The sequence below is a fragment of the Eublepharis macularius genome, chromosome 9 (genome assembly GCF_028583425.1).
Source record: "Eublepharis macularius isolate TG4126 chromosome 9, MPM_Emac_v1.0, whole genome shotgun sequence".
NCBI lineage: Eukaryota > Metazoa > Chordata > Lepidosauria > Squamata > Eublepharidae > Eublepharis > Eublepharis macularius.
In genome coordinates, this window is record NC_072798.1 from 84,301,418 (window position 1) to 84,314,415 (window position 12,998).

The window sequence follows — 12,998 nt, forward strand, 5'->3', positions numbered from 1 at the left end:
GGGATGATAATCAGAGTTAAGGTATATGTTTCTGTGAATCTGGTTTAATCTGCAAGTTTATAGAAAAATTATAAAATACTAATACACATACACATATGAGAATGAAAATATTTGTGTGAGAAATTATTGCATATGTCCAAAGGTTGTTACCATCAGAAGAATGAAGAAAAAATATATGAATCAGAGATAAATGAAATACATGAATTAACAAAGATTATAATTAAAACAGATTTTAACAAGATTAAAATACAATAGAAATCCCTAGCCCAAAGACACAAACCATTGAAATCCAGAGTGACCTGAACAATCTGAAATCCAGTTATGTAGCCAACGTTTCAGGGCACATAAAATTATTCAGAATGGTGAAAAACAAAGAAAATTGTGAGAAAGAGCTCTGAGAGGGCATCTCCTGTTGGGTAAGCAACAAAAACACAGCTGCTGAGGCACATTGCTATAAAACATACAGTGATACATGTTGGGGCAAGGGGTAGTGATTAACCAGGATCTTGGGATTATGGTGAGTAGCTCAATCAAAATGCTGACTCAATGTACATCAGTGGTGAAAAGGAACTACTGCGAAAAGGATCAGGGGATCATATTAGCTTAATGCCCGTACGAAATCTATGTTGCACCCATATTTGTACCTGTTCTCACCCTCTAAGTAGAACACTGTAATGCTGAAAGAGGAGCAGAAAAAAGATGGCCAAAATCATCAAGGGGACAGAAAAAAGGCCCTTTCAGCTGCCAGGCTGGGGGCCATAATTTGCCTCCTCGGATGGGGGAGGAGAGAGCGCCTTTTCCCAAGCATCCAGGGATTGCCAGGGGGCGGATCCTGCAGCCTGTTTAGGCAGCTCCGCTTTCCCCGATGTCAGTCGCTTGCAAACGCTCGGCCCACCCTCCTCTCCCAGTATTGCTGCAGGATTAGCCGTCTGCTGTATTCAGAGCCAAGTTGGAATGTTTTCCTCCTATTACCCGGATTGGCATTGGGTATGGGGGGGGGGGGGCGTTTTGCCTACCTTGCACCTTTGCTGGGCTTGAGGTGATTGGCATGGTGGTGCTGATTAGTGATGTCATGGGCAGGATAGAGTTGGGGATTAGGGAGCAGGCCGGTGAGCACCCTTGGCGCTTCTCCATTCAGGGGGAAGAGGGGTCTGCCAGGAGCAGATGGTACTGCTTGAGATGGCTGACATGCTGCATGGGCAGATTGTCTTGGGGAACCCCATGTGCAAGTACTTCCCTCACTGCTGTATGGCTGAGGTTTAGGAGCTTGAAAGGGGGGATCCAATTTGCCTGGACGGCCAGGTTGCAGCCATCCACAGGGATGGCCCACACCTGGGGCTTTGGGGCTCGCCCAGGCAGGTCAAGGCAGAGGTCAAGGGAATGACCATGTGGCTTGACCTGTACCGCTAGTAGGCCCTTGCCGCATTTGTTAATAAAGGTTAACAGTTGTTGTTAATTAATAAAGTGGCCTTTGATCCAAGCTTGGCATCCATCTCTTCATTCCGACTGGGGTGGCAAACCTTCACTCACACGTGAAGTTGTCTTATACGGAATCAGATCCTTGATTTATCATTATCAGCATTTTCTACTCAGAATGGCAGCAGCTCAGACCCAGGAGGTCTTTTACATCACCTACTGCCAGATTCTTTAACTGGAGATGCCCAGGATTCAACCTTAGACCAAGCAGATGCTCTGCCATTGTAAAAGACCCAGGAGGTCTTTTACATCACCTACTGCCAGATTCTTTAACTGGAGATGCCCAGGATTCAACCTTAGACCAAGCAGATGCTCTGCCATTGAGCCATGGCCTCCTCATTTAGGGATTTTATATTTGAGGAGATAAGCTAGAAATAATTACCATTTTCTCACAAAACTAGAACTTGCAGCCCTCTAATTAAGACGATGGGCAGCTGGTTGAAGACACAAATATTTCCTTTTGTATTCGAATCACACTCTGTTGAATTTATTTCTGGAACTCGCTACTACAAAAGGTAACAATGGTAACTCTTGGATTAGTGACATGGTAGGTAGATACCAGTGTTTTTATTTGTATCATGTATCTTTTCCGTATGTGTGTTTTTTCTTTTGTATATGTTTACAGTCTGTTAATAAATGTATTATAAAAAAGATATTGTAACGTTTCAAGGCAATAATGCAAGGGCTACAGTAGCACACAGTGCTTTAATATAGTTTTAATGAAATAATTTGCATTTGGAGGAATGGGACGTACAACAGATGATTCACATGATTTCATTTAGTTTGGTTTTGAAATCGTAGCAGAAGCCATTTCATACTACACGTTGTGCCCGTGGAAAAAATATCGGGGATGCAATCACTTTTCCTTAGTGCAAGCAGACATTTTAGCACTTCTGCTTGTGCAAAGAGTGTTATTCAAACAGAATTTTTCTGTGAGATGCAACTGCCTCTGCCTTTCGGACATTTACTATTTCAATTAATGTAACATTTAATATTCACCATACAAACAGAGTCCCTTTACTAGTAGCCATTGTCTATTGGAAAAGTGATTTTTGAAAGTTTGAAAAGCTCCCATTTTTTATATTCACATACAGAGAGTTCTACAGTGCTATATACGTGTTCTGCTCATGCACAAAAGATGTTCAAGCTCATTTGAAAATTATTCCACCTGTTCTGTAGTGGCTTACAGGGTAAAGGACTATCACTAAACAAAATGTCGGCCCATGTAAACAGGACAGCACTTGACATTCAGGTACAAGGAAGTTTGAATGCTGATGATAATATAATATGATCAACAGAAAGTTGCCTCTTGTTGACCTATCAATGAAGAGCTTCTTCATATCCTGCTGCTGGTTGAGGGGCTGTGATACCAGAAAATGTTCACAAATATTATTTTTGAAGGGAAAGATGTCATTGTACTCCTTAATAACAGTACAACTTCTGAATATACATGGCTGTAGGGCTGCCAGTCCCCCGGTGAAGGTGGGAGATCCCCCACTCCCAGCCTACACCCCCCACTACCATTTATGTGGTCAGTGGAGGAAAAAGGCATGGAGAATGAGTCTGGGAGGCAAAATACCTCCCAGGCAAGCCCTCAGCAGTTGCACTTCCAGTGAGGCGGGATGACATCACTTCCAGGAGTGACTTCATCATGCCTGCTGCGGGAATGCTCCCATGCTTTGCTTGGGGCTGATTTGGGCCCCAAATCAGTGAGTGGTCATATTCCAAGCTTCAACTCCCTCCTGACTATCCTGTTAGCTCCAATTTCTTACTTTCTCGCTGGCCAATCACAGTGAGGGAGGAGCAGTATACCAATCAACCTTCCTTCAGGCAGTTGTTTTAACCCTCTACCCGCCTCTCTTTGGATGCAGCGGTTGCTAATCCTTGCATTTAATGCCCATTCTGTCACACTGACTTTATTGTTTTTATTGCTTACTGAGAGCAAAATGTGAGAACGTTCCTGCAGCCAGCGCAATGACATCACTCCCGGACATGATGTCATCACATTGGTGCCAGGAGCATGCACACACACAGCACAGATGCAAAGGTTTTCAAACAGGTAAGTGCAAGGTCTCTCCCCTCCCTCCCCTGCCGGGAGGGTAAGAGATCCTTGCAACTCTACATGGGTGGGAGGGGAAAAAAACCCTCATAAATAGTTACTGGTCAAGCAACATGGCTAATGTCAAGAGTTGTCTGAATTGGTCACTGGGGCAAACCTGCTAAATTAATAAAAAAGAGAGATGCATACAGTGATGAATGCAAGGGAGAATATTTCATTCCAAAGATTAAACATCAAATTAATCTACCAAAAGTGGAAAGCTCAAAAAAGAAATTTAAACAATATGATTTTGAAGTTCACAGACACAGATCAAATATAGATTTGAGATTTATTATAAGCACTGGCAACCATTTCCAGCAAAACAAATATTATGGCTTGTTCAAGACCTGCACAAATTAAGCAAATTTAAGCTTTCTGTATATGGCTCATGAAATCTCTTCTCCCATTTCTATTTTTAACAGTGCAGTCAGTCATTATAGGCATTTAAAGGCTGATTAGGTTTGCAGAATAGTTAAAACAAAATGCTAACCTTACAGAAAGATAAAGCTGCTTTCTTAACAGTAAAAGGGATATGCATGAAGGAATGATTTTAATTAACATTTGGGGCAAGGTTTCAATGAGAACATTTCTTTACTAAAAAAAAAATTAAATCATATTGTAAAATAAGTACTCGGGGTCACTGCTATGCAAGAAATTCAGACCTAATCTTAATAGAGTTGGATCCTTTTATATTGCTACAACTTAGTTTCAACTGTTTTGTAACGTGAAAAGAAGAGTGTATTAAACTTCTCACAATAAAGGTGTAAGGCTCATATACATACAAACATTTTGCTAAGATGAATCAAACCAATATTTGGCTTAACCATGGGTATATACAATTGAATATACCTATTAATAATATTATACAAAAAACCATGAACTTAACATTATCTTTCCTAATGATCTTTCCCCTATACATCTTCAGCTTCAAGAGTGTATTTTTTTAAATTTTGAGGATCTATATCTTTATGCTACGCTTCACACTACAGAAGTTTTATAGTGCCATCCTTAGTACATAGATCCAGAGAAGTTATTTTTATTTTTTATTTTATTTCTATTTATGTCATTTATAGTCCGCCTTTCTCACTGAAACTCACGGCAGATTACATAGTGTGAGATTAGTACAATCAGTAGCAAGGACAAGGGCAGGCATTGCCATACAGAGTAAAGGACATTTCCATAAACAATGTCATAGGGTAAATGAATACAAGTTTACAAAGATATAGCATTAGCAAGCATCCAATACGGGGTTGAAGAACTGCTGAAACAGAATCTAATCAATTCTAGGACTGACATTAGACAACATGGAGCACAGGTGGTACATAGGAGTACATATTTAAAGCAACAATTAATATGTAAGGCAATATAGTGCTAAATAGACATGGGCATGAACCAAAAAAAAATAATGAATCCATGGTTCATAGTTCGGTGCTGATGACGATCCTGAAGTTGCGAACCGCAACGGACATTTCCCGTTGCCGAACTGGTTTGCGGTTAGAGGTTTGTGGTGCTCAGAATGGCCCCCGTTGCACTTAGAGAGCCCATATTCACAGGGAGTGTGTAGCAGGCTCTCCTCCAGCCAGCACCCAAGTTTGGTCAAGATTACAATAGGGATCTTGGAGTTATACCCTCTCCAATCTGAGGCCCCCAGGAAACTCCCACAAAAATCCAAGCTCAATCATACTCTCTGTCTCTCCCTAAAGGCTAGCAAGTAGCAAGCAACAGCTCTCACACTCCACTGCTCGCTGAAAGTGAAAGCCAGCCTAGGAGAGCAGTGCTTTTTATAAGCTGAGGTCCCATAGAGCAATGCAGAAGGTCTGTATTTGGTCGTCAGAGCTGCCTATCAGGGTTTGCAGGGATGAGATTGGAGGGCCTGTGGCTACAGAACACCCCTTCCCCCTCCCTCCCCCGGGTGTCTTCTCCCAACTTGTAACCACTTTGCAGCTCCATGGTTGAAAGGAAGACCTGCCGATTAAGGTAAGCTGGGCTTCCATTCGGGTTTCCAGGGCAACAGAAGGAGCGCAGACAGAGTTCAGGCATTCCCCCGGCTCCATTTCCAGGGGAATTGATTGATGGTACCTGACTGTCTGGCTTCCCAAACCACGGCCAAATGCACCGAACCAGGCTTCTTCCAAACATTGGTTCATTTGCCGTGGACAATCACAAACTGCCGGATCGTGATTGCGCAATCGCCAATTTCATGGGTTTTTGAAGTTCATAATGCGGTTTGTGCCCATGTCTCGTGATAAAGTCTACAGTCCCTAACTCATTAGCGAAGCATCTGAGACCCCCTCCCTACAATACATCCATCCCATTTGAGTAAAATACCTTTTTGAATTGTTCAGTTTTGCATCATTTGTGGAAAGCCAGGAGACTGGGGGCTCTCCTGACCTCCTCAGGCAGGCCTTTCCACAGAGTAGGGGCCACCACAGAGAAAGCCTGTGTACGGGCTGCTGTTGATTTCACCCATATGCAGGCTGGCATCTGCAAGAGACTCTGTTCAGATGAGCAAAGCTGCCGTGGAAGGACATAGGGAGGGAGGCGGTCAAGGACATGAAGAGCTTTGTATGTGATAACCAATACCTTGAATTGATTATTACATGCAAAGCTCTTACAGCCTGAAGAGAGCTGTAGTTCTCGAAAGCTTATGCTACAATAAAGTTGGCTAGTCTTAAAAGTGCTACTAGACTCCTTACTATTCTTAGTACACTTACACCCTTTGATTCAATGAACTTAGAAGGATGTAACTTTGCTTAGGATAGCCCTGTAAGCTGATTAACCATCTTTTATGTAGTAATGAGTAAGGTGTTTTTCCATTTTATAAAAAATAGCTAAAATACATTGCTAGAAGATAAGGCTCATTTCAGCATTTTCTTTTCCATTCACTCCAACAGTAACACACTACAACCAAAATAATTTCAAAAAACAAACAAGAGTGCCTTAAATTTGCTTCATCAATTAAAACTTGTCCCTGTTGATTAATCACTGAAAACTCTGGTTGATTAATGTACCAATTAAACCAATTAAATCTTACAGCCCTATTAATCACTGTATATTCTTTCCTTCATCAATCACAGATGTTAAACCTTCCTCCTTGTATTTCCACGCACTTCAGCACAGTATCCATCAAAGGAAACACCAAAAAAGAAGAAACCTTTGCCTCGAATATTAGAGGCACATCTTTTGATCTTCACCGAAAATAGCTGTGTTTGACTCCCCAGCCCCTGACTTAGGGCCAAGCTACACATGACGAAAGACACTTGAACCGCAAGTAGATTGAGTGGAGGGCAAGTGAACAGGGAGAAATACACTTGCCATTCAAGTGTCATTCGTCATGTGTAGCTTGGCCCTTAGTTCATATTGGGAGGTCACGATCACGTCATTCACTCTATACAACCAGTTTAAAAAACATATGGTCCCTCATGAGGCACAGCCATTGTCACTACAACAGAGATACCTGCAGAAATGAATTCTGAAAGAGGTACCAAGTGGCTTAGGGAAAATACTACGGGTAGTCAGGCCAATGGCTCAGAGTGGCCAGATGATGTTTCCTCAAGAGACACATCAGAGTTTGGAGAACATGACTCTCCTCAGCCTAGTGTGCATGCAAGCACGTGAAAGGGAGTCAACAGATTAAGAAGGAGAGAAAGAGAGAGACAGAGACAGAGACTGACTGACTGACTGACTGACTGACTGACTGACTGACTGACTGACTGACTGACTGACCTGTTGGCTGAAGGGCTTAGAAGGATGAGTTGATGTTTCCACAAGAGACCCAATTGTCATATGATGATCCACAGGTACCTGTTAGCTTCTCCTGTTCAAAGATCCATCAGAATTTGAAGAAATGACCTTATTCTACACAGGAGAGTGGGCAGTAGTGTTTGTGTGCATGTGTGCATGCAAGCATGTAGAGGACAGCCAACAGTTTGAGAGAGACAGCTAGGGCGAGAGACCTGTTGGCACAAAATCTCTTTGGGGATCTACTTTGGGGCATCAGGTCTGCTGTCCTACAGAGTGCCTCATTGCCTCCATTTTATGTACTACTTGTATATTTGAAAATAAAGCAAACGTAACAGATACAACAAACCATTCAAATCAGGTATCTCTGGAGCTTCCCTTAGTTCACACAAATGGCAAATTTGAGTCATAACAATACACATTCAAGCAGGTTACCTGTGCATTTCTTTATATTGCTGTTTCTTTTTCCATGTGAACCCAACTTGCATCCAAAATTTTCTTCCCAGAATTCTGCAAACCACACATTGCGTCTGTTATTTGCAAGAGTTCGGCTTCTAAAATATCGATCAAACCCTATGTTTAAAAAAAATATATAGAAGAACAGTCATCAAAACTCATTTCACTAAGTGACATGAAAGACTTGGAAATCTTAGTGGGTTGGGTAAGACAACTTTGACTAACAAAAGCTAAAACCCTGGAAAATTTTGTTGGTGTTTAAGATGTTATTGGACTCAAATTTTTCTTCTACTACTACAGATTAACATGACTTCCCACCCGAAGGTATAGAGATATTACATAAAATGAACTGTGTTCTACAAATGCACATTCTATTTGATGGCTTCTTGTCTAGATATGTATGTAATGCAGCTCTCTCCATATTACAATACAAGAAACAGTAGCAGATGCCGCAGCAACAAATAAATCAGTGCACAAATGACCCAGCAAGGCTGCTCTGAATTCTTGTCTGCCTTTAGGGAAAGTTTCAAGTTGGTAGCCATGTTGGTCTGCAGTAGAAGAGCAGATCTGAGTCCAGTAGCACCTTAAAGACCAACAATATTTCCAGGGTATAAGTTTTTGAGAGTCAAGCTTACTTCATCAGATATCTTTGGGGAAGAGCCATTTAGAATAGGAGTGAGTTATATTAATATACTCATCTTTTTCCTCCCATCAAACTCTGCCACTCTCATGTGCAAAAAAAATTCAAAAATCTCACACTGTTCTATATATCCATTATATAAATATGCTGACTGCTTAAAAAAATCTAAAATCTGATGCTCAGCTGGAGCTCCTTGATCCTTGCTACTATTTCATAAAGCAGAAGGTTTTTTAGTATGAGCTATTGTCATTTTAAGCTCTTTCTTTGAAATTTTCAGTAGGCTGCTTTATTTTAATGTATTTACTGAAACAGTTGTACCCCTTTTCTCCCACAATGGGGACTCAAAACAGCTTACATACAAAATATACCATATAAACTGTGATATTCAAAAACAAGCACTTCCAGTAGGTGATGAGATATAAAATCAGGTTCTGGCACTACAACTCACACAGAATCATAGGCTGCAAAGCCAAACACAAAGGCACAAGAGACCTTTGGTTGGGACAAGCCCAAGCAGGGGTGGTGCATCTATTGAAGCTGGGCTGGCAGCTGCCTCGAGCGCTAAGGCACCGGAGGGGGCGGCAGGGGTGGGGGCATGCTCCACGAAGCTCAATTGCCCCATGCTGCTGCCACCACTGCCAGCACACAGCTGCGGGCAAGGCGCAGCAGGCGGCCGGGGCGGCGCATGGAGCAACTGAGCTGGAGAGCTGGGTGGATGCACTCACACCATCCCCCAGTGGCATGCCCTGCGTGTGATGTCACACATAGTGATGTCATCACGCAGTCTGGGAGTACACATGCACTTTGCGTACATGCGTGGGGGAACAACAGCCCTCAAGCTGCCTCAGGCGCCAGAAACACTGGCACTGGCCTTGAGCCCAAGCTTAAACTGTCTAAAAGGGGGGAGAGGCAGAGTGAGCAGCCACACATCTTGTTCAGCTGGCTGAGATGTTTCCAGTACCCTCTTCTTCACAAGCTACAGCTTGAACATACAGGACTCGCTAGACCATGTAATCCAAGAGTCTCCAACAAGTAGCTCTTGAGCTCACCGGTTACTGCAGGGTAACTCCCGCATCCACCACAAGATCCAGATCATAAAAAGATCTGCTTTAGGCTTTTTTAAAACAAACAAACAAAAAAACCCTTTTATAATATGGATTTTTCTTAATGCTGCTTCTAGTGTTTTTCCTAGTCTACATTCTGTTTCTACAACAGAAGAAAACTTGGTCTCATGGCAAGAGAAGAAGAGAAGTAGCTCGGGATAGTTTTCATTAGTCAGAAATAGCTCTCGTTAAACAAAAGGTTGGTCACCCTTTGTTATAATCCCTTCCCAACTATATTTATCAGACAAAGAATTCATTCCCACCAGATGGCATCAGTAAATTGGCACAAAGATGGGTGAGAGTGAAAAAGGGATATAATAATAATAATATCATTCAATTTATATACTGCCCTTCAGTACAACTTAATGCCCACTCAGAGTGGTTTACAAAGTATGTTATTATTATCAGACAACTGCTGGGTGGGAAACTAACAGTGCAATCCTAAGTAGAGTTACTCTAGTCTAAGCCCATTGAAATAAATAGGTTTAGAGTGGAGTAACTCTTCTTAGGATTGCACTATAAATACAGCTTTTAGCATGAGATGCCACCAAAGAGTGTGATTCCTTGCCTATGATTATGAGCTTTGCCAGGATGTAATGTGTGTCTTCAAAGTAGACATGGGCACAAATCAAAATATGAATCAAATTTCGTGACAAATCAGGCTGATTCACGTATCGCAAAAACGTGTTTCATGAGGCCATGTTTTTCATGAAATCCACGACTTTTGGGGCTAATTCGTTCAATTCGTGAATGCTTTGTGATGCCAGACTGGCTGGCGCCGATCCATTGATTCTCTAGGCAACTTAGGCCCAGAATGTCTGCAGACCTTTTGTTGCCGTGGTAACCCCAATCTTAGCCCACATGACCTTGATAGGCAGCTCTCCCTGACAACCTGAGAGCTGAGCAATGCAGGTCTGTGCAAATTTACATGGGAACTGTAGTCGGAGACTACCTTCCCTTTTCCGTTTTTAAGAATGGGATGGTGGAGTAAGGGCAGAGGCAGCAGCCTTAGCAGCTCCTTCTGTTGCTGCTTGCTGCTTGACAGCTTCAGGAATCCCTCCTTAACTCTCTACCTCCCATCCTCCTGCTGCTCTGACATGCCTTCCCACCTACCCATGCCCCCAAGCTCCCCAGAGTGGATCCTGAGTGGATCCACTCTGCTCAGCTTTTCCTTTGAGAACTTGGAGGCGAGGGGAAGGGCATGTCAGAGCAGCAGGAGGACAGGAGGATGGGAAGCAAAAGTCAACAAAGAGAACATGAAGAGAGGAAAACCCAAGCACATCAGCTCCACTTGACTTTTCTTCCAGCAGCAGCAGAAATCAGGAGGCCAGGAAGATGGGAGAGAAAAGTCAGCAAAGAGAGCCTGAAGAGAGCTACTTGGAGGGTGGCTGGAGGAGAGCCTGCTGAGGTCTCCCTGTGAGTTTGGCATCTCTGGGTATGAAGGGGTCCATTGTAGGGCCCTGGGATGTGACAAATCACAAACCTAACGAATTGTTTCACAAAACAGGACACTTTTGTGAAAGTTCGTGATTCGTGTTTCATGCAACTAAATGAACCATGAAACTCAGGGTTCGTTTTTTCCCATTTCATGCCCATCTCTACTTCAAAGTGAGGCAAAAGGCATCGCCTTTGAATTCTTCTCTGGCTTCAATGATACATCCAAGAACAATTACATGCAGCATATTTCATGGCTCAGATGTTCCATGTTCTGCTATGTATGAACTGGCCCCAAGTGATCACCCGCTGTACTATGTTCAAAGCAACATAAAAACTGTATGTTAATAACCAGGTTTAATCTCCACTAAAATGGAAGGGGTCAACCTTACCATCAATGGAAGCTCTTTTGGGCAAAATGGTAACAGCTCCTTCTGCGATCTCCTCTTGCTGATAAACAGGTGAAATTTTAGACCCCCAACTATCTGACCCTATCCAAAGAAAATGACCACTTTGATTGACTTTCTTGGCTGCTTCTAATATTCTCCTGTAAAAAAACAACAGATAATAGCACAGAAAAGTGTTAATGTTAAGAGTTCCGTATCATTTTTTAAAAAACTCTAGATCAAACCTTTTGTGTGTGTGATAGGACAAAATGTATATGTAGAGTTCAGGTCAATTACTTCAAATTTTCACTCAAACCTTGTTATAAATCCCACCTGCCATTTTTGATGTAATGCATCTCTTTTTGTCTCTATGTTACAAATGACAGACATTTTCATGTGGGTAGCCATGTTAGTTTGTAGCAGTAGGAAAGGGCAAGAGTCCAGTAGCACCTATAAGACTAACAAAATTAATGGTAGGGTATGAACTTTTGTGAGTCACAGTTCACTTCTTCAGATACAAGGTATGAGCTTTTGTGAGTCCACCACTGGACTCTTGCTCTTTTCTACTACTTCAGACAAACATGAGTATTCATCTTGATGTAGCAGAAGAGCAATTTAGTCTCTAAACTGCTGCTGGACCTGAATCTTGCTAAATTACAGACATGTCATCTTTCATGAACTGAAAGCTGTTGTTGGCTCTCAATGGGGTATGAGCCACCAAATACTGTGGAACTATTACAACGTTTACCCCATGCCTGAGGACTGCAAGAGATTCTACATTGCCTTCAAGTCTGATGCCCATTAAAGCAAGCGGCATGTGCAAGTAAAAATATCATTCTCAGTAACAGGTTGTCCATCCCACACAAGATTAAAATAGAGAAAGAAGCACCTGATATCATCCTCATTTGCAAACATGATCACGGCACGAGCATTAGGAGTGTCCATCAAGCGCCGGATGATCTTGTCAAATTCTCCCGGTCTTGGTTCACGGGGTATTTTTAAGGACTGGGCAATGCAAACACCGCCTAGGGAGCGGAAGAAAGAAAACAACAAATTGATGCAAAATTCGAAAGTACTGCCGGCTTCTATTTCCCATATTAACAAGGAGGGGGAGGATTTTGGATGGTGAATAGTGGGTTTATGCGAGACTGCTGAGCAAAAACCATTTTGAAAATTTACAGTGCAACTCTAAGCAGAGTTACTCTGGTCTAAGCCCATTGAAATTAATTGGCTTAGCCTGGAATAGTTCTGCTTAGGAATGTAGTGTTAATCTTGAAACTATAATACACCTATTGCCACCTATCAATACAAAACCTTACATGGCTGCCCAAATACTCATAATCCTCATTTATTAAAAAAATTTGTCACAGACTTATGGTGGAACAATATCAGTGAGTACAGGTTTCTGAGGTTCATTATTTCTCTTGAAATGCACTCTGACTTATTAAGCAGGACAGTAAGTATGATAGTAAGGTGACAATAAACTTTGTGGTGGCTACAGCCCAGTAGCAGTGAACTTGTACATTTCTCCTGGGAATGACAGCCCCATGTATTCAAATTGCCATGCCGGTGTTAAGCATCTTAAAAGTTCTGTTGGATCATCAATAAAAATTCCATATTACTTGCAAGTGAAAAAGCATTAATCCATTGAGTATATTTCTCCA

General features: G+C 42.1%; 1 protein-coding gene across 1 annotated transcript in view; it reads right to left on the minus strand.

Annotated features, from left to right (window-relative positions):
- GRM8 (glutamate metabotropic receptor 8) overlaps positions 1–12,998 on the minus strand; it is a 717,928-nt gene that overhangs the window by 358,835 nt on the left and 346,095 nt on the right. Inside the window, exons 3-5 of the mRNA XM_054989107.1 lie at positions 12,224–12,359; positions 11,341–11,495; positions 7,751–7,888 (exon numbers count right to left, since the gene is read on the minus strand). Coding sequence (XP_054845082.1) covers positions 7,751–7,888; positions 11,341–11,495; positions 12,224–12,359 — 429 coding nt within the window. The remainder of the gene's footprint in view (positions 1–7,750; positions 7,889–11,340; positions 11,496–12,223; positions 12,360–12,998) is intronic.